The 24,995-nt window shown below is 42.0% G+C and overlaps 1 protein-coding gene across 5 annotated transcripts in view; it reads left to right on the forward strand.

Annotated features, from left to right (window-relative positions):
• Window positions 1-5,411: 5,411 nt before the first annotated feature.
• The window catches only part of KLHL14 (kelch like family member 14), a 77,340-nt gene continuing 57,756 nt past the window's right edge, over window positions 5,412-24,995 (forward strand). For 3 of the 5 annotated variants that reach the window (XR_012157229.2, XR_012157228.2, XM_073331291.2), the window contains exons 1-3: window positions 6,027-6,230; window positions 7,147-8,118; window positions 23,312-23,433. Coding sequence is in view for 3 of the 5 variants with exons in the window: in XM_073331291.2 (XP_073187392.1) it covers window positions 7,190-8,118; window positions 23,312-23,433 (1,051 nt within the window). In the remaining 2 variants the exon portion in view is untranslated. Of the gene's footprint in view, window positions 5,628-5,997; window positions 6,231-7,146; window positions 8,119-23,311; window positions 23,434-24,995 lie in introns of those variants that run through there. The other 2 variants (XM_073331290.2, XM_073331289.2) reach the window with 2 other exon arrangements.

Consider the following 24,995-nt stretch of genomic DNA (forward strand, 5'->3'; position numbering starts at 1 on the left):
CAGAACCAGTCCTTCTGGTGCACCCACAGCTCCCCTAGACTTCAATTTGAGCTTTGGAGACACAGAAATAGAAGACTGAGTACTTGATGATATCATGATTCTTTGTAATATGCTATCAATATTTTTGCTCTGTATATATTCAGTTATAAAAACAATACTTTGCTACTTAAATATATATTTATAATGTTCAGCACCTTTTCCTGAAGGATCTCAAAGCACTTGACAAACATTAATTAACTAAGCCTTATAATACCCCTGTAAAATGCTGTAGAGTATTATTATCCCCTTTAAACATGAACAAAGTGAGCACGGAGCTGCTAAATGATTCACCTTTGGTCAGGCAACGAGTCCGTGTCAAGAACAGAATCCAGATATCTGAACTGCCAGTCCCCTGCTCTAACCGCTGAACAACACTTCTTCCTTCCATACGTTTTTAAGGTGCCATTATTTGAAAGTGGATTAACAAGGTTTGCCTGTGTATAGACCTATAAAAATGTCTCTACACATAGACAGATGAGGAGTGTCATATCAGATATATTTTCACAATCACAATTTAACTCTTGTGTAAAAATGCACAAAATGGTGTATTATATAAAGTTATCTAGAATAAGCGGTAATATTATCAAGAACGCGTCTTCCATGCTGTTGTGCTAGGCACTGTCCAAACATACGATATGACACGATCCCTGCCCTGAGAATTGAAAGGTCTGTTTATTTAAGATTGGAGGGGGTGAATTTTAGTTTCCTATAATGAGAAATCACATCTACATGGGGTTGATGCTTCTGAGTGCTACCAACTAGTCATGTCTGTCCTGCCATTTTCAAAGTAATAGTGGCAGAGATGCAAGTTGCTGATAGTGCTCAGCAGCCTGGATCAATTGCACAAAGGCAAGTTCTGTACATGGAACAATGAAGTAAGCTAAAATTCAGTTACCACCACCAGCTTTTACAACTCACAGACAGGTGTTTCAGATTGATACTTGCCTTTGTTCTTTATTAAGATCCTGTGCAAAGAGCACCTGCTGACTTCTGATCTGTATGATGGTGTCTATCAGGGCATGAGTCTACTACAGCAACAAAATATGTAAAAATTAAAAAAACTGAGCACAAACTGAATATAGAGGTATGATTCAGTTTACACACATACATGTTACAGGGAATTTTAAAAACCATACTCTTTAACTGAATTTGTGTTGAAAATATTTACCCTGCTCAGTTATTGAGTTTATTGTTAATTGGGAGTTTAAAGACAGGGCCCTATTTTGTCATGTTACTGCTTATGAAGATCTCCTTCTTCCCATACAGTTGGTGGAAACTGGTGGTGGTGATGCAGGGTTCAGCTGCCTCTGCAGCACAATCTTCCCTTTCACAAGACTGTCAGAGAATCCTCCATGGATTCAGGAACCCATGTGTGAGGAATGAGGTGAAATGGAGGAACAGAGGTTGGTGGACAACATGTATTAACCTCCCTTCAGCAACCAGCAGCAAATCTGCTGAAAAATAACAGCCTGAGGCAGAGCCCTCCATTCTGTGCAACTCCCATGCAGGATCATGGCACTCCCCAGTTGTTGGCAAGAGGGCTCAAGAGCTAGTGTGGAAGCTCAGAGCCTGCATGTAGATGAACTTGACCTTCAGTAAATGCTCTGAAATCTGTAATGTTCTCAGGAGATCTGTAAGTTCTGGATGGCCACTCCCCTGCTCATTCCAGTGGGTAAGGAGAACCCCCCCCCATTTTTGGAACACGTCAGCAGTTTGGCTTGTTCAAAGTTTAGGAGAAACCTCACAAGAATCAGTTTCCTCCCTCTGCCACTTTCTGTAGGATTTTCCATGGGAGGAGGCAGTCTTGCCCAAAGAGACAAACAATAACTTTATATTTCATAGACATGAGGGGTAAAACTTTAAAAACACCTACACCATTTAGGAGCCTAAATTTCTCTTGACTTTTAAAAATTTTATCCAATTTGGTTTAACTCAGTTTTGTCTCTTGCAAAGACTTTGATTGCTGAAGGTATGATGCTGGCAGACCAGGTGCCAGTTCATGCCAAGGCCCCTGGCTTCACTGAACACTGACAAATGCATAGCTGGAAACCAGTCTGGCTTTTCTGTGGGCTAGTATAGTTAAAAATAGATATTCATGTTATAGGAATATGTTCAATGTTTAGATTTTATGGACTGCTAGTAGGCTGCTTCATGTATTAATCCTACTTACAATAGCTGCATTGCATGGTATAAAGTTATGTTGCATGTTTGCATTGTAAACCTCTTTAATTGTGTAACTCACCAAACAGGAAAAGAAGCATTAATTCAGGGAAAGTGCTTGTCCTGCATACAAGATGGTCCACTGAAGGCAAATAAGGCATTGTACAGCATCAAAAGACAGAGACCTTGTTAATTGCTAACTGTTAACTCACTCTCTCTAGGAAGGGGAAGCCTGCACATGAACTCATCCCATCAGTTTGGATTCTGAGGTGAGGGGAATAAAAATCCTTGACAAGGAGAAAACTGGGGCAAAGATTCCTAAACATAAGCAAGAGATCCCCATGCCATATATCCTAAAGGATATACAAAGCTGCTTATTGCAGATGCTTATTACCTTTTTAAATCTAAGATGTAACTCATTTGTATGTATGTTTCCTGTTCTAACCTTGCAAAAAACCTCTAATTTATTTTTCCTAGTTAATCAATCTTTAGTTAGTTTATTACAGGGCTGGCTACAGGCATTTTCTTTGGTTTGAAATCTGAGCACAAATGGCCTCAGGTAAGTGACCAGTCCTTTGGGACTGGAAGTAACCTGAATATTGTTGTGGTTTTTGGTGTAAAGTGACCATCTATCACATAGTCCACCTTGCCTGGGTAGCAAGATAGACTGGAATGCCCAAAGGGACTATCTGTGACTCCATACTGTTATAGTGGTTTAAGAGTTCACATTTTTTATTGGGTTGGTGAAATCTAATTACAGAACATCCACCCAGTTTGTGAGCCACTTCAGACAGCATGAGAGAAGGGCACACATTTATAATGTGTAAGTGGCCAAAGCTCATTTATGGAAATAAGATTAAGCTTCATTTTGATATTGGTTTGGGTAGCAAAGTAAAAAACAAAACAACAAACCATGGTGTTTTCCACTGAGCAAAGCATTTCAATGTGTTAGTGATAGAAATCTGAAAGATGTTGGCTGGGTCAGTCAAAACCTTCAAAGACATCTTTGTGACACATCATTTAATGAAGAACTATACAAAACCCTACTGGGATTATTTACAGCCATTACAGCAGTAATACAGTAAAGTTTAACAGCACAAAGATGATATAAAAATTGCTCTTCCCATCTACCACAATTTAGTGACACTTCACATCCTTGATAACTGTAGCTGCTATTGAAGTGGAGGAGTCTTAAGAATCATACTTCTTTCAAGGGTGCTAAGAGCCCGAATCTGGGACACCGTGTAAGGAAAAGACACTAAAGGAAGGACACAAAGAAAATGGTGTTAGCGGAAGCATAAAATAATGTGAACCCAAATACCATCTTCTATAATGCTAACTATTTCATTATTTATTTCTACTGTAACTCTCTTACATTAATGTGAATAAGGGAAGATAGCACTGTAGGGAGGAGGAAGGAGATCCTCGCTCTAAAAGGAGGGAGCTTTTTGATAAGAAAAAACTGAAAAGATATGGCACAGTCTGTTTTTCTTTTGGGTCACCAAAAGAGCAAGTTAAAGTGAGAACTGTCCTAGAAGTTACAGTCTGGCTTCTTTCAGTTCCAGCATTTCAAGATGAGACTTTCCAAATCCTGAACAATCTGACTTCCTGCTTGGTATCTTTTTGCAAGTTAAGGAGAAAGACAATGAGGGCTGCCTTTCAAGGAAACACCCCTAGCATTTATTTTAATGATAAGAGTCCTGTTATTAGCTGGAAAGAGTGGTGCTTATGGATGTCACACCAGCTAAAACTTTCTATAAGTGCTCTTCAGTCTCCTTTCATGTACATTTCATTCAAGGACATACCTTCCTGTGCCCCCTCTTGCTCCCTCTCCCCCAAATTGGAGACTTGACAACAGAAGAACAGAGCTATAAATGTGAGGGTGCAGTATATCATGAGATAAAGTGTGAAGAACAGGTCCTCTGCCAAAATGCCCCTTGGTGTAAGAAAAAAGCAAAAAATGCCAAAAAGAGAACTCCCTCCGATTGTTAATTCTACAAAAGAGTCAAAAAACCATGAGCTGTGCACGTTCCTAAGGCATCAGATCTGGCAGAAAGTTGAAAGGTTATGTTTGTGAAATAGCAGCTGCTTTCCTGCCATTTGATTCAGGTTTCTGCATTGCAAAGTCTCCAAACCGAAAGACAAATCTGACAATATGCTAATCTTCCAATAAAAAAAATGTGACTTCTGAACCCTTATCTGTTGAAGAGCTGACAGTGAAGTTCAGAGACGGTTGTCTAACCACACAAAATGATAGAGAAAATATGCCTTCAAACAAGATCATAAATCTTGAATAGTGCAGGGGAACAAATGTAAAGGGAACGATTTACCACTAATACCATTTACTAGCCTCACTTTCCTCCTCTCCTGTCTACCTCAACCCCAGCCCCATCACACATGCAAGGACAGAGGATGTAACCTGTCAAACCAATAACATAAATGCAACGTTGGGGGAGACAGAAAGTGAGTATTTTGTGTATTAAGATCACACGTTATTTCCTTCCCAGCCAGGGGGAAGGCAGAATACAAATATAGTGCAACCTGAATACAACGGTATATACACAGACACACACACAAAAAGTTTGCATATTGCACAGGGCGCTTGAAGATCATAAATCTATGCATGAGAAAGATGTAGTGGAAATTTTTGGGGGGATTAGAGTTTATTTTTGTCATCTCTGTGAGACAGCTACTCATTCATCCAGATCACAGCTAAGAAAAAAGCTGGTCACAGAAATTAGCAGTTTCAGCTCAGCAGCAAAGTCGCCAGCCTGTGAAGGCAGAGAGAAATTGACTAATTAGCAATGCGCACTAAAACTTGACGGTTCTTTATAGAGAGAGAGGGAGAGAGGGAGGGAGGCAGAGAGGAGGGGGGGGGCTAGCTTTTTCCCCTTCTTTCTTCCAAAGATGTTTGAAATCGCAGTCATTTACGCTCGACAATTTTTACAATAGCCTTGAGCCATAATTTTGCGAGTCTCTCCAGCATCCATCCCCCTGTATGGTCTCTCTCCACTGGCCATGCACGACCGTTTCTCTCCCCAACCGTGGATTTCCTATTACTCTCGTTACGACTCACTGAGCCCCAGGCCCAAGGATAATGATGTGTTGTTTCTTGGTAGCATAATTTGTCACACGTACATTTTTTCTTCTTCTTCTCTTGCAGAAAGCTCTGCGCTCTCTCTCTCTTTCTCTCTCTCTCTCTCTCTCTCTCCTTCTCCCTCTCCTACATTTTCTTGCTGTTGCTAATTCATGGTGATCAAATGATGTACGACAAAATAAATTGTAAAGAGTGACTGCTCCGAGTTGGGAACCAGAAGGTTGGGGTTTTTTTTGGAAGGAGCGATCCAACCTTTAAAAAGGAAGGACAATTGATTTTTTTGGGGGGGAGCTTAAGTGAACCTTTACTTTGGCCGCTGGTTGTGGAGCAGGTAAGTTTCTGGCCTTGTGTCTAGCCGTCTGTGTGTATTTTCTTGTGTCTTCTGGTTTGTTTGTTGGTGGGGAGGAGCGGGGTGTATTTGTGTGTGTGCTGGCGGGGAGTGGGGGGGGGGGGAGTTGTGTAACAAACGCCTTTGGAGAATAAACTCCCATTGCAAGAAATGGGCAAACGAGGAAGAAAGAAGGGGAGGGAAAAGGAGGAGGAGGAGTGTGTGTGTGTGTGTGTGTGTGTTTGTGTGTGTGTGGTTGGGGGGCGGGCGGGGGAGAAATGACCGGGTCCACTTAAAGGGAGAGGCTCGTGGAGATTTCTTAAACCCATGCTGGAAAGGCAAAGGGGGGGGGCGGTGTTCAGCCGGAGCGGGGCAGGGAAAGTGGCTCGGGCGACCTCTTCCCCCCCCCCCCCCCCCCCCCGCACAGTAAATAGGGGAAAATATAAGGAAAGCAGGTTTCAGAGTGAGGAGTGAGCGGCCGCGCTGCAATGGAAGGAGCCGGGCCCGGGAGGGTCCCGCCGAGGAGCGGGAAGAGCAGTGGCGGGCTCGGCTCTCTCGGAGGCGGGATGCGGCCAGCCCCGCTCCCCGTCTCTCCAGCCCGCGAAGGTGCCGTCCCAGGGTCCCACTCGGCGCTCGAGCCCCGGCCCCAGGCGGCGCCTCCCGGCGCAGCGGGGTGTCTCCGGGAGTGGCGGGGCAGATGCCAGCGGCTCCCCCCCCCCCCCCAACTTGAACTTCCCACAGTTCGCGGAGTTAAAAAGCGGCGGCGCCTCCTGCCCCGAGGCGAAGAAACCGGAGGGCCGGACAAGCCCAGGCTCCCCCCGCCCCCGCCAACCCTCCTCCGCCTGCCCAGCGCCGGGCTGCCAACTCGCGCCAAGCCGCGCAAGCGGAGCGGCGGGAGCGCGGGGCAGCGCCGGCCCCCGGGCCACAGACGCGCGCGGGCTGCAGCGGGGCTAAGCGGAGCCCGGCGCTATAGAGCCGCGAGCAGCAGAAGGGAAGGGAGAGCAACAGGCTGGGCAGGGGGCCGCCGAGGCTGTATTGCCGCGCTGGGCTGACGCGGGGGGGGGGGGGGGGTTTCTCAGCCAGCCCGTGGCTAGTTTCTCGGCGCATCGCAGAGTTTTCACATTTGAAAACAGCCCCCAACTCCTCGCTCCTCCCCTGGAAACAAGCACGATTTGCAAACTGTGTGTGTGTGTGGGGGGGGGGGTCCCCAAGCCGCGCGCCTCCCTGCCCCTCTGCTTCCCTCTGCTCCCTAGTTGCACAAGCCCTGTGCATGGAGGACAAAGCCCCCGCGCCAGGCACCGGCCCCAGGAGCTTGTGCAGGCTCCAGCTCCCAGATGCACCCGGCGCCAGCTTGCTGCTGCTGTGCATGGCTTTAGGGCCCTTGCTCTGGGGAGGGGGCGGCTGAGTGGAGTGGCTCTTGCGTTGCAAACATGCACATCTAGCAATGATGAGTGCTCCAGGCCTGCTGTAAAGCTCTGTGTTTATTGTTGTCCCCTTCCCTTCCCCTGCCTCCTTTGCCCAGCTTGGAGGAGGGTTTAAAGGCAGGTGCGTTGAGGCTGCTCGCCATGTCCAGATCCGGGGACAGGACCTCCACCTTCGACCCCAGCCACAGCGACAACCTGCTGCATGGCCTCAACCTGCTGTGGAGGAAGCAGCTCTTCTGCGACGTGACCCTGACGGCCCAGGGCCAGCAGTTCCACTGCCACAAGGCCGTGCTGGCCTCCTGCTCCCAGTACTTCCGATCCCTCTTCTCCAGCAGCGGCGGTGGCGGCCACCCCCAACCCCTGGCGCTGGGGCCGGGCGCTCAGGACGGGCTGGGCCTGGGGGCACCCCCCAAGGAGCAGCAGCAGGAGGAGCCGGGCACCCCTTCTTCCTCCCCCGAGGACAAGCTGCTGGCCAGTCCCAGAGCCATCAACAACCTGGTGTTGCAAGGCTGCTCGTCCATCGGGCTGCGCCTGGTGCTGGAGTACCTGTACACGGCCAACGTGACCCTGTCCCTGGACACGGTGGAGGAGGTGCTGTCGGTCAGCAAGATCCTGCACATCCCGCAGGTCACCAAGCTGTGCGTGCAGTTCCTCAACGACCAGATCTCGGTGCAGAACTACAAGCAGGTGTGCAAGATCGCCGCCCTGCACGGCCTGGAGGAGACCAAGAAGCTGGCCAACAAGTACCTGGTGGAGGACGTGCTGCTGCTCAACTTCGAGGAGATGCGCGCCCTGCTCGACTCGCTGCCTCCCCCTGTGGAATCGGAGCTGGCGCTCTTCCAAATGTCCGTGCTCTGGCTGGAGCACGACCGGGAGACCCGCATGCAATACGCCCCGGACCTCATGAAGCGGCTCCGCTTCGCCCTCATTCCGGCCCCGGAGCTGGTGGAGCGGGTCCAGTCCGTGGATTTCATGCGCACCGATCCCGTCTGCCAGAAGCTGCTGCTGGACGCCATGAACTACCACCTGATGCCCTTCAGGCAGCACTGCAGGCAGAGCCTGGCCAGCAGGTAAGGAAGGGGGAGCTGGGGAAGCTGAATGGAGGACAGTGGCTGGCAGGTGGGAGGGGGTGATTCAGCCACGAACTTAGTGGTTTTCAGTAAATGCCTGGAGGGGTAAAAGTTGAGTTCAACCTGAAAAGATCCAACAAAGGAAGAGAGGTGGGGTGAGGGGCATGCAGCGGGGAGGAGGGAGCCCCCTCTAGCACACCCACACACTGAGCTGGGGGCGGGGGGCAGACACAGCCACAGGTATCGGATATAAAACCCACAAGCGCATTAGAAAAATGCCAAGTCTGTTACACCCGAAAGGAACAAAAACGTGGGTAGTGTTGTTGACCCATTAGTTATGATCTGTGCGGTCAGTTTGATATGGAGTGATTGTGCTGTGCAGCTAACGTTTCTAGAAGGTTTTGCTATAGCCCTAGCTAGCTGTACCTCTTTGTAATATTTTAACCTACCTTCGACTCCGGAAAAGGACTTTTGATTAATGAAGTGTCACATGTCTTCAGTGTCATCTTGTTTAGTACAACCCAGACAAAGATGGACATGAACGATTGCGGTGCTACCCTTTTCCCCCAGCCCTGCCAAACAAACTTTGTTTTGTTCCCTCCCCTTTTCTCAGTGATCAGAGAAGTTGCTTTGATGCCGAAGTTGATGCTGATCTGTCTAATATCTGAGAGCAAAATGCTTCTGTCTTTTAAAATCTCTCCATTCATTTATGAAGCTAGGACACGTCTGACCGGAAACTGACTAGGGTAAAGAGAGAGAGGGGGTAATTTCTCACTGCATACCACTGTCAGTACTGGGTGGTTGGAAATACAGCAAAGTGGAAAAGATACTATGCTGTTTTCCAGACACTACAACACCGTATAGTTTGGTATTTACAAAACTATTTTTAGAGGTGTGTATTGCAAACAGGATTACGATTTAGTAGCTGCCTCTTAAAATATAATGTGGGAAGAAGACTGTATGGGCAAACAGCCATGATTTACTAGCATCAGTTTTAAATCCTATTATGAGCTCCCAGGGCTGTTTGCATTAGGAGTTAGTATCTTGTCAGCTTCCCATCTTTCTATTGTGGTAATCACCACAACTCCATAAGATATCACGCCTAATCCATAGCCTTAAAGTGTAAAGGTTAGATTTGACTGTGCATGTAAAGATTCATAACTTGAGAACTTCTTGTAATTATTATAGGCCATTTCCCCCCAATTCTATCTCTTTAAAGAAGGGGATGCATCTTCAGTACAATACAATACATATATTTAAATCCCATTAATTGATTTTTGTAAGAAGAATTGCAGTTATACTTGTTCTGATATTATTGATGTTCAGATAAATTCCATATTATGCATCAAAACTTGTGACTTCATAATGTTTATATCTATGACATCTCAGTTATTTTCGTGTTAATGAGGTAATGAATCGTGATGTAAAAGACTGACAATGTGAGGTTAGTGTCAGGAGGTGAAAGCATTCCATATAGTTTAATGAGTAGTTAGTAAATAGAAACTAAATTAAAAGGATATTTGAGGGGTTTAATTTTTCTTCCCTTACATGTATACTTCATTTTGTTCAAAAAATTGAATGATATAAAGCAAATACGATGACACAGTATTACAAAAATCAAAGCATGTTTAGAAGATTTTGCTCTGCATTTTAACTATTATTAATATTAAGTGGGCTATTATTAATACCTGGTATTCATAGGAAAGAGTGGTATAATATTAAGATTTTAAATGACATGATATTTTACTGTTAATGCAGACTATTTTTTGAAAATCTAATTTTAGTATGTACCCAAATGATTTAGCTTTAGAAATACTACAAGTGCCTTCTTTTATTATCTCTGTTTGTCTGTTTTAGGGATTTTTTGCACCCATCACCAAAGTATCTAAATGATTCCCATTGGTAAATATCGGAATAAAAAAAGAATACAAACACTTGTAGCAAAAATTATTTCTGGTAAATATCCTTAGATTTCAACATTCAGAACAGTTGACTTTCAAAATGCAAAATCCACTACCTGTTTCAGTCTAGATTCCACACACAACCCTGGGGCATGCTGGGGCTCATGTCCTGTCATGTCATGTCCTGGTGGATTGCTGAGATACCAGGCTGTTTGGTTCAGTGAAGATACCTTCCAGCTTCACTGGTCCATATCATTTGAAGGATATGTAGTGGTGTTCTGACCACTGACTGCTTACAAGTGTCATGGATGCTGTAAGAATCAGATACTCCTGGTGCTGGAAGCGGTCTTTTACTTAAAGCAGGAAAGTACATAAAGGATTGTACTTAACAGACTTAAATTGGCTCCTAAATGGCAGTCGTTTAATTGGCTAAGAGAGACTATGAAAATCATTTTTTTTATTTAGAATAGGTCTGGGTATTGTTGATAATATTCCAGACATCCTTATATTAACTTTAAAAGGTGAATAACACACTGTCACATTCTCAACTTTAACATATGTTTAGAAACAGTATTGTAACTAGCTTCTGTTTTGTTTTGAGAATCACAAGTGGTATGTCTAAAACATTTTAAATCTAATTTTACAAACATACATACAACCTTTCATAAAGTGTTAAATATTAAAGTACCAAAACAAACTAGGATACAGAATGCATTTTGTGTATTTTCATATTTGGGACTGGATTGCAGAGCACAGAATTGATAATGCTCAGTCAAGATCCATTGTTGTGTCTTGATGATCTTAAGGCCACCTCATTGTTCCATCAGATTGTACTGATCCACACATGCCTTTAAAAACCCAGATCCCTCTCTCTTAGCTATACTGGCTCTGAAGTTCTGACAAGAGTGAAAACTTATCTACTTACTTTACTGACTAAATATGACTCAGAATACATACAAAGCACTGGTCTATTGCATAAGAAGTACTATTGTACCTAGTGAAATGAAAGAAATAAACAAGGACAAACTTATACACCTATCCAGACAAGCTTTTGCTGTCTGCTAGATATAGTTTTGCTAAAACTATGATATCTGATAGGCTTAACAATCAGTGAATATGTTATTTTTAAGAAAAAAGACATGGCAACATTTTCTGGAATTATGAATTTGAAAAATAATATCTAAAAATTACTGAACAGTAAAATAAATGGATGGAAAAAATATTTGTAGGATTGTCAAAGTTCACTATGGTTTCCTGGGAGCAATAATAATCTTAATAGATTAGAACTTCAAAAAAAATTATAACAAAGGTTATTCAAAAAGGATTCATGGGTCTTTAAGAGATAAGTTACTCCCTATGTACACTAAAGTTTTTAATTACTGAGAAGTAAACAGCACAGTGACATAGACATCTGCTTGGTAAGCATAGAAGAAATCGGGAAGATCCCACACACACTAAAAATTCACCTGATAACTTTCTTCCTTACTTAAAACAACACCTTTGTCTCTAATGTACTACTTGAAAATTATAGTACACAACTACTTTGGGATTTGACCTAGTCACATTTCTTAAATTCTCACCAAGTAGAAAGAGTAAATGTCAGAAAGCTTAACATATGGTTGTTTTGCTTTTAAAAGTAACTACATAAAAATGGTACCATCTTACTTAATAGAGCTGTCCCTTGAATGTATTCTGAGTCATATCTATTTACTTTACTGCCTAAAATAAGTTTTCACTCTTTTCGGCACTGCAGAGCCAATATAGCTATGGAAAAGGGAACGGGGTTTTATTCTGGCTCATGCAGAAGGAACAGAATTATTTACTGAGTTCCAAATGCAAAATCTGTATTGTTGCAGATACATGAACTAGAAAGAGTCCAGTTTGACATTCATGTTGGATTTTCAGGAGTCTCAGTTAGTAAAAGAAAACAGATTTCCACCTATAAACCAAGCAGATTCTTTCTGGAAGCCACAGAGACAATAAAGATGGAACCTCCCATAATGACTTTTTTCCAAAGTTACCTTTCAGACTACAACTAAACTGTAATTTTAAAGAAAGTTTAAGAGTAATATTCCCATTAAACACTGGTATGCTAGAGGCTTGATCCTGCAAGGTGCTGAATAATCAGGCTGTGATTCAGCAGAGCACTTAAGCACATGCTTAACTTTATTCTGATATCCCTTTTACTGATTTTGCGCTGGTCACTTCTCTGACTTCTTTGCTCCTGATGTAGGCCCTGGTTCAGGCAGGTACTTACGGGGAAAAATTAGTGGGTGCTCTGCACCCACCAGCAGCCAAGGCTTGAGGCAGCCAATCAGGGCCTAGCTGGGCCAGTATAAGAAGGGCTTCTAGGGAGTAGCTGGGTAAGTCTCACTCCAGCCTTGGAGTGGGGAGTATGTAGCTGCCTGGGAGCAGAGCAGAGCAGAGCAGAGCTCAGCTCAGCTCAGCTCAGCTCAGCTCAGGCCTGGTGAGTCCCCAGGCTGAGGCCTTGCGGAAAGCCAAAGGAGGTACTGGGGCTGCAGGGAGACAGCTGGGCCAAGAAGGGCAGCAAGTCCAACCCCCTTGCTGGTGATGAGTGGCCATTACAAACTTTAGTCTGCCTCAGAGAAAGGGGGCTAGATGATGACTGGCAGTAGCCACTGAGGCAAGGTGGATATAGGGGTTTGGAGTTCACTTGGAAGGGGAGACCCAGAGTGTGGGGGTACTGGTGTAGGCAGCACCCTAAGGAAAGGGGCACTGGGGTCTGGGATGGACACAGGGCCTGAGGCAGGAGAGACACTGGCCAGGAGGAGGCGCTCCAAGTGCTGGAATTGAGTTAATTCTTGGACAACCAGCAGGAGGCACCACAGCGGTGAGTGCTCTATGGGCTACAGGCCCGCTCACAAACTTTGGGGATTCCTAGGAGATCCACCTGAGCATTCAATGAGACCTTCTCCCCACAGTGGCCCACTCCTTCAGAACACTGCTCTAACTGCAGTTGCCCCAGAAATTCACCTAAAGGAGGAGCCCCATCAGTAAGGAGGCTTCATGGAACAAGCAGAGGCAGGCTGTATTATCTTTTACATGTTAGTACTATGGAGCCAGAGGGAGGAGGCTATGCATGTCTCCCAGTTGTACTGGTGTTCTGAGTGGGAATCCCCCCGAAATCCATTCTTCTGCTGCCCTTTCCCCAACATGCATCCCAATCCCATGGAGGGTAGAGGTAAGGATGGCTGAAGGAGGATAGCCTCATGCACGTGTTTCCTCCTGCACATGGATCTTGAAGGCAGAGAAGTTCCTCAAGGAAGGAAGGAGAACTCTGAAATTCTGAATCTGTAATTATTGGCTATTGTAAATGAAAAGTCTGCCTCAATAGAATCATTCAACTCCATATTCAAGAGTGATAACCAGCCTGGATATTTGTGAGGAAAAGCTGAAGATAGAAAATAAAATCAACATCTAATGTTTTTTTCCCCAAGAAAGAGATCTGAGTTCTGTAAAACACACATTGAGGGAAAATCCCAGTAAAAATAAGATCACTATTTGATAGTTCAGATAAATCTTAGAAAATGGAGTGAAGTCCCTCTCTATCCCAAAAAGTGAATGCAGCTTCATCCCTGACAAAAGTCATGATTATTCTTGCACAGCAAGATATTCTCCCAAAAGAAGAAACATATGGGAAGTTAGAGGGGCCCCTTAGGAGAAATTTTGGGCTGGAGTCCACTGTAGAGCTGGTTGGGAATTTTTCAGCAAAATGTTTTTTCTCTGGAAAATGCTAATTTGTTGAAAACAAAACTTTTTGCAGGAGTGGGTTAGTTTCAATTAATTTCTTCACTCATAAATCCACTCCATTTAAGGCAACTTCACTTAAAATCAGAATTTATCAAAACAAAATATTTTGATATTCTCTAAACAAAGATTTCAAAAAGATCAAAATGAAATGTTTCAATTGACCTGAACCGATTTTTTTATTATTACATTATTTATTTTATAACTAATTTATAATTTATTATTATAAAACTAATAACTAATAATAATTTATTATTTATAACTCACTAAAAAATTTCAAGTTTGACTTTTTGTCCATATTCAGGGTGGGAACAATCTTGAAATCTGTCTGGTAAGCCATTTCCCATCTAGCTCTACTCACCACTGGCTTTGCCCATCCAGCTCCTTCTTACATCCACCACTGGCTTTGCCCATCCAGCTCCTGTAACAAAATAAAATATATAGAAGTTTCAAAGGATAGGAAGTTAAAATCTATCATCCAAAATACTTCTTGGCATCATTTTTCGTAGCTGAGATAATCACTGGATCCTGTAACTTCCCTTAAGGACCATAGCACCCAGTATTGTCGCTAGTAGATATCTCTTGCTGTGTCCTTGGAAGGCAGACAGCCAACTTTGAAGAAATATTATCACCTGCCAAGTTTGAAAGAAGCAGACTGTTCAGGGAGAAGCTGGGAAAAGTAGAAGCTGATGCAGCAGACAAAAAAATATAAATAAATAAAAATGTCTTTCCTTCAGAAACCTGAGAGGAAAAGTAGATAACTAACCTTAAAGGAACAGACAGCTCTTTTAGAGCTCCTATGGGACTAAGGGAGAAATTTTAGAAAGAGCTCAGGATACAAGAGAAACACGTTTAGGATCAGAGGCAATGAAGGAGAGAAATCAAGCCAAGATCACTTCTACTCAGATAACAGCAGTAATTCTCATTTCCTAAGACCAGCTTCCTAATGAAAAGGAACCATAGATAGCAAGAAAGAATAAATTGAGGTAGAGTACCCCAACAGCCACATACTGTTATGAATCAGGCTGTAGTCAGTCTTACTTAATGGTCAGGGCAGGAGATTGGCCTAGTGGAGCGGAGGTGACCAAGTCTAGTGGCAAGAGCCCAAATCAGGAGCCGAGATACCAAGTCCAGGTAGTGAACCATTGTCAAGAGCTAGGAATCAGTAGTCAAGCATCAGAACCAGATTATTAGCTGGAGCAGGTGCAGGAGCAGGAATCTGGAACTCTGAGCCAGGGGGAGAAAACCAGGGGTGGATCTAGGAACACAGAGCAAGAGGCAGGAGCAGGGAAGGAGCTGAGAGTAGGGAGCAGGACCAGGAAAATGGCTGCAGGCATGGAACACTATTAAGCAGCCAGGGACCCTCCCCTGCTGCAGGGTTTAAGGGTGTGTCTGAAGGCAATGAGCTGGGTCTGGGTTCAGCTGTGGGGACCCTGACACATACTTCCAACATTGTAATCAAGCAAAGGCCCATATCATCAGGAAACTTAATAACATTCATAGATCTTTTAAAGGTCTACATGCCAATAAGACTGGCACGGAAGGTTTCTATTATTCACTTACTAAGCTAAACATTGTGAGTATAAGTTCCTTCCACTGAGATCAGATTGAGTTCCTCAGGGATTCATTGGGTTGTTAGTAGACACGGTTGCAAAGCTCAGGTCTCAGTGAATTTACAGATACTGGTGCTTGGATGACTTTCTAGTGTGGATATAATCATAGGAGTATAGGAGCAAGTATAGGAAGTGACTAACTCAGCAGCGACAGAAATACAGAAACATGGATTCATAATACATTTCCACAAAAAGAAGCTGGTTTCAACATAGTCATGACACAAGATGAGAGATGCCTTTGACAGAGAAAAGATTCAAGAAGATAAGTTTGGCTGGCCATTCACAATGGAACACGGGCAAAGAAAGCATATATTAGTGTCTGTCTCAAGCTACAAGGAACAGTGGTTTCAGGTACTGATATAACAACCTTGGCAAGATTCCATATGCGATAACTACAAAGATTCTTTATGAAGAGCTGGTACCAATCTCTAGTCAACATGAATAATAAGCTAGTAATGCAAGGAGACAATGATGAAAAGGTCATTATTGGATGTTCCTCTGACAGAAACAGTAATAATGGAGGCCAACCTTCAAGGACAGCAGCCCATACTTAGTTCATATAACAACACAGGGGATCTAGCCACCAAATGAGAAGATATTCAATCTGAGTGTCCTGGAACTAAGAACAGAGAAGCCTGCTATCTTAACTTTTCAGAATCAACTCAGAAACCATCACAAGTTAGTAACAACATGAAACCAAGCAGTGATTGCATTAGTAAAAAAGTCTGAAAGGTATTCAGAACTCCGGGTCACCTCAGGAATCATTAGTCTTAATAGACTGGGTGGAAATTCCATATTGACAATCATATAGGAAATGTACATAAAAGGAAACAAACATTTTAAAAAAGCATACTGGTTAGCAGGCAACCTCATCAACAGTGCTTTAATCATGAAATCTTCAATCATATTTCTCATTGATACAGTCAACCTCAAGTTAGACTTCTGCTTCCAAGGTCAATCACAAGACAAAGATTAAATTTTTTTTTCTAGGAATGAGTATCTTATCTCTTATTTATTTATGAAGTACTTATCCAGTGCTCTGTGTGCTGGACAAAAATGAAATCATTTCAATAGATCAAGAGGATCACAAACAGACATCAGTCCCCACAACAGTTCACTCCCCCAGCTTGTTGTTCTTTACTGCCCCCAACCTCTACCCAATGTCATACACCATTTCCTGTCCCAGATCCCCAAGCCCTCAAATAGTCTGCAGGTCAATCCCCAATCAACCCTTCCTCTCCCAAGGAAATGAATGGCGAAAAGGTTATTTCTTGGAGTCATCAAATGCAGGCTTAGACAGATGTAGCTATTAATTCTACTACAATATATACGGTATATTGTCTCTGGGTACTCTGCTAAGCAGGCCTATACAGAGAATAAAATCAGAAAGAATATCTACCATCTTCATGGCATCAAACTGAATGAGAAGACTCTGTTTCTTAGACTCAGTGATGACATCAGTGGGACCACCATTCAGTTCCTCATAGATGCCTCCTCCTAAGGAAAGGAATATGTTGGAAAAAAAATTGTTCTAACCAAATCATTTATGGGATATTGTTGTGTAAGGAACCTATAGAGCACACTTCAGGATTTGACTAAAATTCATATATTGGTATTGAGACAAGAACTGTGACCCTAAGAAAAAAATATTCCCCACATCCCAGACTTCCTACAGAAGGGCGTGCCCTTAGGGCACACTTTGAGTACTCTAAAAGTTTAGACCCTTGCTCTGCCAGTTGAAGAAGAGCTCTGTGTAGCTCCAAAGCTTGTCTATCTTACCGACAGAAGTTGGTCCAATAAAAGATATTACCTCGCCCACCTTGTCTCTCAGTTATGTTAGGGTCAGATAAAAGATCCTAGATACATATACATCCCCAATTAGTTTCTGAATCTAATAAAGCCTATCAATAAAATTGTGTCCAAACCGAAACTTAAATTTGGTGTTCCAAACCGTCAGTAAGCCCACATTTGAACCTCTGTATCCTGGTATCTTCTGTCTGTTAAATGAATGTTTCTAGTCATGTTTACCTGTGAAATGAGAGGGTCAGCACGGGGTATGTTAGCCTTAGAAGACCTTATATTGTATTCCCACAGCATTAAGGTAGTTCTTAAAACATCCCCGCCACTTATGTCCAATGTCAATTCACCAGCCACAAGAGACTGTCTTCCCAAATGTCAGCCCTAAACCGGAGCATGAAAAAGGAAAGCTGTGGTGTAAATGTGCTGTGAAAAGAGTTCTCAAAATGCCCATAAAGAGTAAAAAAGAGATGGATGAAGCCTCTGAACTTACTTTGGTTTTGTATCTAAACTGCAAAAGACAAAAAGCATCAAAGTAAACAATCTTCAGATGGCTCATATCTTGCATTAAAAGAGGCTGTATAGAACTTGGCAAGGTGGTTCTTTAGGGATTTATAGCAAATTCTGCAAGACCAATACCCTCATCCAAGAGGATGGCCACAGCAGCAGAAGAAATTTGCAGTGCAGCAATCTGATTCTCTGTTCGGACTTTTGTTAGGCACTATGAACTGGACACTGTTCCATCCAGATGCATCTTTTGGGAAAAAAGTTTTCCAAGAACTGTCATGGACACAGTGGGCCAAACTAAACCCTGGTGTGACTTCATTTAAACTAATGGACTAATAACACATGGGCTGAATGAGGCTGTATTTTTAACTTTTAGGTCAAATCTGAGCCTTAAAACAATTATTTGTTTATACTGGTAACTAACCCAGCTCATTCTGCCAGTATCATTTCTTAGGACTCTTACTACTTATTATTTTGAACAGTGCTAGGTTGGCCTATATAGGCCCCATTCAGAAAAGTACATAATTGACTTCAGTGGCATTTAAACATGTGCAAAAAGGTGATCGTGGCTTACTGAACTGGGGGTCACATTTTTTAGCTACTAATTTCTGTTCTTTGATTGACATAACCACCAATCTGGATCCCCCCTAAACTGCATTTTTCTTAATTACTTTTAATAGCATATACAATATGTGTAAAGAGTTAAGATTGATATTTCTGGATTTTATTCCAATCTATTCTTTAAACATTAATATGATGTTTTCATATTCAGTTTGGAATCTTTCAGACCTGGAATAGGTGGGGTTTTCCTTCCTTCCCCAACAGAGAGACTTCTGAACTGCTATGAGTAGCTACAGAGATGAGGAAAGCCCAGCAGGGGGTGGTTAATCAGAAAAAATTAAATCAGCAAGGAAGATATTTTCCCTGGTATTGTTTTACTTTAACATGGGGATGGCAGGACTGCATACTTGCTTTGGATGGGGACTTTATGTCAGGACTTCTGAGTTCTGTGCCTGTCTCTACCACTGCATAATGATGAGCAAGTCATTTAGACTATATCTATTTTACACACCACTGGCAGGGCAGCATGTAGGATGTGTGAAACTTCATGCTGTTGTGAAAAGCAAGAAGCGTCCACAATGCGGTGGATAGCTACACGTGTCAGTGAAATACTCAGGCAGCAGGGAAAGGCTTCAGTAGCTTCCTGCTGGCAAAATCTTTCACTGCAGCAAGGAAACGGTCTGGCAGGGAGGAGGCACTGGGGAAACCCCCCTGCCAAAGCTTTTCACTGTTGCCAGAGTCTTTACCTGCATCAAGGAAAGGCTCAGTAGCAGGGAGCTACCTGAGCCTTTTTCCCTGCCTTCCTCCTGCCACAGTCTTTCCCTACTGGTGAAGCCTGTTCCTGTGGAGGGGAAAGGTTCTAGCAGCAAGGAGGCAGCAGGACACTACACTGCTAAAAATAGCAGTGTAGATGGGAAGGTATGGCTTAGTTGAGCCATGAAGGGTATGTACTCATGTGCATATCCACACCCATCAGGCGTGTCTTGGTTGTACTCGCCTAAGTTGTGTGTCACCAGCTCCACTGCAGTTATACCTGTGCTAGGGTGGCTACTGAACACGCCGCCAAAAGAAGAATGCCGTCTAGGCATGCCTTTCGGCTAAAATTTTCAACCTGTGAACGTAAAGTTAGCTTAGACTACTAAATCAGTGGCCAGGTTTTCAGAGATGCTGAGCACTTACAGCTTCCTTTGACGTCAGTAGGAGTTACGGGAATTCAGCATCTTTGAAAATCAGTCCACTCATATAGGTGTTTAAAGATACAGGTTTTTGTGCCTGACTTGAGACATCCAAGTTTTAAAATTTTGGCCTTAAAATATTTTTGCTAGACTTTACACACCCTGAAATAGGTAAAATAAATTCCACATGGCTTGGGGTTCGGTGAGTCTTAATTAAGGTTTATTAATTTTTTTGAGATTTTCATATAGAAGCAGCCATCTCTGTGAAAATAATAATAATAATAATTAACAGGAGTATGTGTCTGCATTGGGTAGAATAGACCCCGTGGAGCCTGGGTGTCAAAAAACCGTTTACAGGAAAAGTTACTTAGAGTAGCATATATCAGCTTTTAATACTACACAAGCATGCCTGCTACGGTCAACAACATTTCAACGGCCCCAGGTTGGGATCTACTAGTATTAACTAAGTATCAGCAAATATAAATAGCCATATGAGTGTGAATGTGAATCACATCCTATTAATATGTCATGTGACATACAATACTATGAAACATAGACTATAAAAAGAAAGTTTCAGTTGCAACCTGAAGTGTTTCAGATGATAATTGCATATTATCAAAATAACAAATCAGTAGCAATGTAATAGGGAAAATATCTCTCTTAGGGTTCTGCTAGCAATCACATGAGCTTTAGACTCTGCTTTTATCTTCCTGTTTTTATTTAATTACATTAATGTTTGAAAATAGGTTACTGCCTATGAACAGTGAGATGTTTCACGTCTCATGTGCGTGTAGGTTAACATTCTGCTGTAGTACTGTTACTGGATGTAATATCAAACACGGTTAAAGTATGATCCAGTAAATAAAAATACATATTTCAAAACCTAGACTAGATGCATTTACTCCAAAGATAAGAAAAGCACCTTTGGATCTAGTCTACCAAGCCAATAAAGCATGCTTTATAAAGAAATATCGACACTTGTATTTACCCAATACATTGGAATGTTTCTGAACATAAATCAATTAAATAGTGCACGTTTTAGATAAAAAACATAGTAATTATCTGAAAGATCCAGATGCTTTTCCTCAAAAAGATCCTGGCTACTGAATTCATACGAACTTTTATAAAGCTATTCTTATTTACCTCATTGACTAAAACATTTTAAAAAAACATTTCTTTTATAGATGTGTCACTCCCTCTTCAGGATACTGTAAATATACAAGTTGGGTTTTGTTTAAATAAAATTGAGGGTGGATTGCATGGTGCCAAAGTCTTGAAATTCAAAGTTAAGTCTGACATATTCTGTGATTCTGTGATTTCATTTTGCACCTTAGCCATTAAGCCTTATTTGTTCATTGGATTTTCACCATGCTTTGAGGAGAAAGGAGTTTATTAGATGAAAGTTGAAAACTGAAATATGTTCCTTTATCAACTAGATCTTACAAGAGCATTCAAATTTTTATAATACAAGTAGAATTGATCGTGAGATAACTATAACATACAACACAAGAGGGTTGGAATAAACAATTTATTCTCTATCATTAGGGATGATCAGGCATAACTAACTTATGTCTCCAGTTTTCTGTGCCACTAGTTACATGTGCAGTCACAAAAAAAAAGAGTTTAGCATTCTCTTATGTTGCATATTTTCTGTCTACCATACTTTCATTAAACATCTTTCTTTGGAAGAACTGAATATCTCAGGGAATTAGTAATATATATGGAAGCTTTGACAGCTAAGTTATAGTTTGAATCCGGTCCATTCTGGCAATGACTGTGAGCCAACTTCTGATCTTACTTACATATGGAGTCTAGCAGACTGGTAACAACCATCATCTGACAATAAATAGAAATTTTGGCGCATAGGCCAAAGACTGAATCGTCAGGAAGACGGAATGACTCACTCCAAATCAGGGTTCAGGCACATTGGTAAGACAGTGGAGAATCTTGCTCTGTCACTGTCCCTGCTATATAAATTCTGTACATAAAATGAGGGTTTCCATTTCCTAAGCTGTCAGTTCGGCAATTTACAAAAGCCTTAGATTTATTTATTCTGAAATTAATTTATCTGTTATAGCATCCCCTATCTGTCTTTCTGATGTTGTTGTATTTCCCAAATATCTAGAACTATAATTGTACTCTGTGTAGCAACATATCACAGTACCATCCGAAAGGTTTGATTCGTAACCTTAAAGTAGATGGAATCTCCCATTGTACATTCTCTCTCTGATTAAGATCAGGTGGGATAGCACATATCTAAAGGCAACGAATATTGAAAGAAAATCAAAACTTGCTAGAGTTTATTGTGCACAAATTTTAAATAGGGTGCAGTATGAACATAAGTGTAAATTAGTCTCTCAGACAATCACAGTCTTGCCAAATAATAATGTAAACTGTATTTTAAAAAAATAGTCTATGGACATCAGTGATAAGGCTCCCTCTACTGGAGTGTATTACTGATAATGGGGTTTCTGTGCAGAGAGTTCACCCTGTTGTTGTGAGTACAAAATTTAGTGATAATGGAGCTTGATTAATGGAGTTCTCTGGCTTTCCTTGCAAGGAATGTTCATTAAAAATATGTAAATTAGTGCCAATAACACCATTCTACTCAACAAAGCACTGGTGTATAGCAAGGGTGTATTATGGCAAACATGCTGTCCCTTATGGACAATAAATAGTATGGATGTATTTTAAAATGCTATATCACCATCATATATAGAATGAATTGTTATATCAGGGTTCTTTATTTATCATTTTCAGGCTTAGGGTGACTGATAGTCACTTAACATATACCTGAATTTCTATTAAAGCATCAGGACTCATCTGGGGGTCTAGGACTTCCTTCCCCTCTTCACATACAATTGTGCTAAATCCATTAACATTGCAAAGAAATGTACGTTCATCAGGTGTAGTGGTGGAGTCCAGGGTGCATATAACTGCTTTTACTGCATATGAGACATTGCAGTCCTATTCTTAAGAACTGCCAAGCAGATTGGGAATCACGGTCACGGTTAATAGCAGCGAATTGCCAGTTCTTGATGGGTGGGTAGTCACTCCTTTCAGTGGTTGCCCCCTGGGGGAGAAGGTAGAAAAACAGAGAGAGGGAATTAGAGTGACTTTGCACAGTCGAGCAGGTTCATGCCGCTGGATCAGTAGCAAGCATTGGCAGGGCTCCACTCTGGGGAGGCTCACAACAACATCACAGTCTCATTTTTACCAATTGGTGTTGCTATAGCCAGTGGTGCACAGGGGGAGAGCAAAGAAAATGGGGGGATGGAGGGGAGGGAATGGGAAAGCAGGAGTCTGGGCTAAATTAAACAAACAAAAAAGTACTTGTAAGTTAGCGTTTAACCCATAACCGTTTGCCTGGTGCTACTAATTGTACTAAACTGTAGTACTGGAAGTTCAGTGTGTGATTAAAGAGTTGGCTCACAAACTCTCTGCATAACCTTAATTTTTTCAAGGTTCTTTGAGTGTAGAATGGCTTATAATAATGATTTTGACTAATACGATTTTTGACATGCAACTTTAATGCTTAACCTTAGTACAACTCCAGAGCATTTCATGTGTATTCAGCTGTAAAGAGTGATGATTTAAAGGGATAATATAAGAAAAAGGTCGTTCTAGAATGAACCTCTAACAAATTGCATAAAGGAAGCTGCTTATTCCATGAGTAGAGGGATATGCAGCTTTTCTGATCATTTTTCTGCTTGGTTCAAAAATTGTTGAGACATGATTGGGGAAAGAAATGCAAAAAATGAAATAGAAAACTGCAAGCAGTGAACATTCTTTTGATGGTTGTGATTTTGTTGCCACTAAAAATACTCTACAATAATATAGTTATTCATCTTTTCTCTTGTTTTGGGTGAAGAATTCGCTCCAATAAGAAAATGCTGTTATTAGTCGGAGGATTGCCTCCCGGACCTGACCGGCTACCCAGCAATTTGGTTCAGTATTATGATGATGAAAAGAAGACATGGAAAATACTGACAAGTAAGCGGTTTATTTTTTGTAGAGTTGTCTTGATGAATCTAAAACCATGGTTAATTAAATTAGACATTTTATTGATTTGTTTCCCTTCAGAGATTTGTTTATGTATCACAAGAGGTTTCACAATGGAGCAATAAATTGAGATTGCAGAAGATGCTAATTTTGTAATGGAATAGGCCTAAATTAAAACTGGCTTAAAATCATTCCTGTAAGTTTTTAAAGTAAACTTGCAAAGCTTTCGTATCGCAACACATATAAGCTCGTATTTTTAAAAAATAATGTGAAGTTGGAGGCAATTTCTCAGATTCAGATCTCTGGCCTTTTAGAACACATTTTCTGTTGTGTTTTGCACTTTTGTTTCCCTCTTCAGCCTTTATGTCTTGTCCATTGTCATTAAAGGTAGTTTCCCCCATTGTCCTCTACATCCATTGCTTATAGCATATTAGTGGTATGTATCAGCTACAGTAAATAGTGCTTAGAGGCTTTATGTACAGAATTTTTCACCCCACAAGTGTTTGCCTTGAGCATTGAGATTTGGAATGTATTGTTATATTGGTTACAATTCCCAAACTAACTTGGTCATGGAATCAAATCAGGTTTCAGAGTAACAGCCGTGTTAGTCTGTGTTCACAAAAAGAAAAGGAGTACTTGTGGCACCTTAGAGACTAACCAATTTATTTGAGCATAAGCTTTCGTGAGCTACAGCTCACTTCATCGGATGCATACTGTGGAAACTGCAGAAGACATTATATACACAGAGACCATGAAACAATACCTCCTCCCACCCCACTCTCCTGCTGGTAATAGCTTATCTAAAGTGATCACTCTCCTTACAATGTGTATGATAATCAAGTTGGGCCATTTCCAACACAAATCCAGGTTTTCTCACCCTCCGGCCCCCACACACAAACTCACTCTCCTGCTGGTAATAGCTCATCCAAAGTGACCACTCTCTTTACAATGTGTATGATAATCAAGGTGGGCCATTTCCAGCACAAATCCAGGTTTTCTCACCCCCCCACACACACACAAACTCACTCTCCTGCTGGTAATAGCTCATCCAAACTGACCACTCTCCTTACAATATGTATGATAATCAAGGTGGGCCATTTCCAGCATAAATTCAAGTTTAACCAGAACGTCTGCGGGGGGGTAGGAAAAAACAAGGAGAAATAGACTACCTTGCATAATGGCTTAGCCACTCCCAGTCTCTATTTAAGCCTAAATTAATAGTATCCAATTTGCAAATGAATTCCAATTCAGCAGTTTCTTGCTGGAGTCTGGATTTGAAGTTTTTTTTTCTTAAGATAGCGACCTTCATGTCTGTAATTGCGTGACCAGAGAGATTGAAGTGTTCTCCGACTGGTTTATGAATGTTATAATTCTTGACATCTGATTTGTGTCCATTTATTCTTTTACGTAGAGACTGTCCAGTTTGAGCAATGTACATGGCAGAGGGGCATTGCTGGCACATGATGGCATATATCACATTGGTGGATGTGCAGGTGAACGAGCCTCTGCTAGTGTGGCTGATGTTATTAGGCCCTGTGATGGTGTCCCCTGAA

Source organism: Lepidochelys kempii, chromosome 2 (assembly GCF_965140285.1).
Source record: "Lepidochelys kempii isolate rLepKem1 chromosome 2, rLepKem1.hap1, whole genome shotgun sequence".
Classification (NCBI taxonomy): Eukaryota; Metazoa; Chordata; order Testudines; family Cheloniidae; genus Lepidochelys; species Lepidochelys kempii.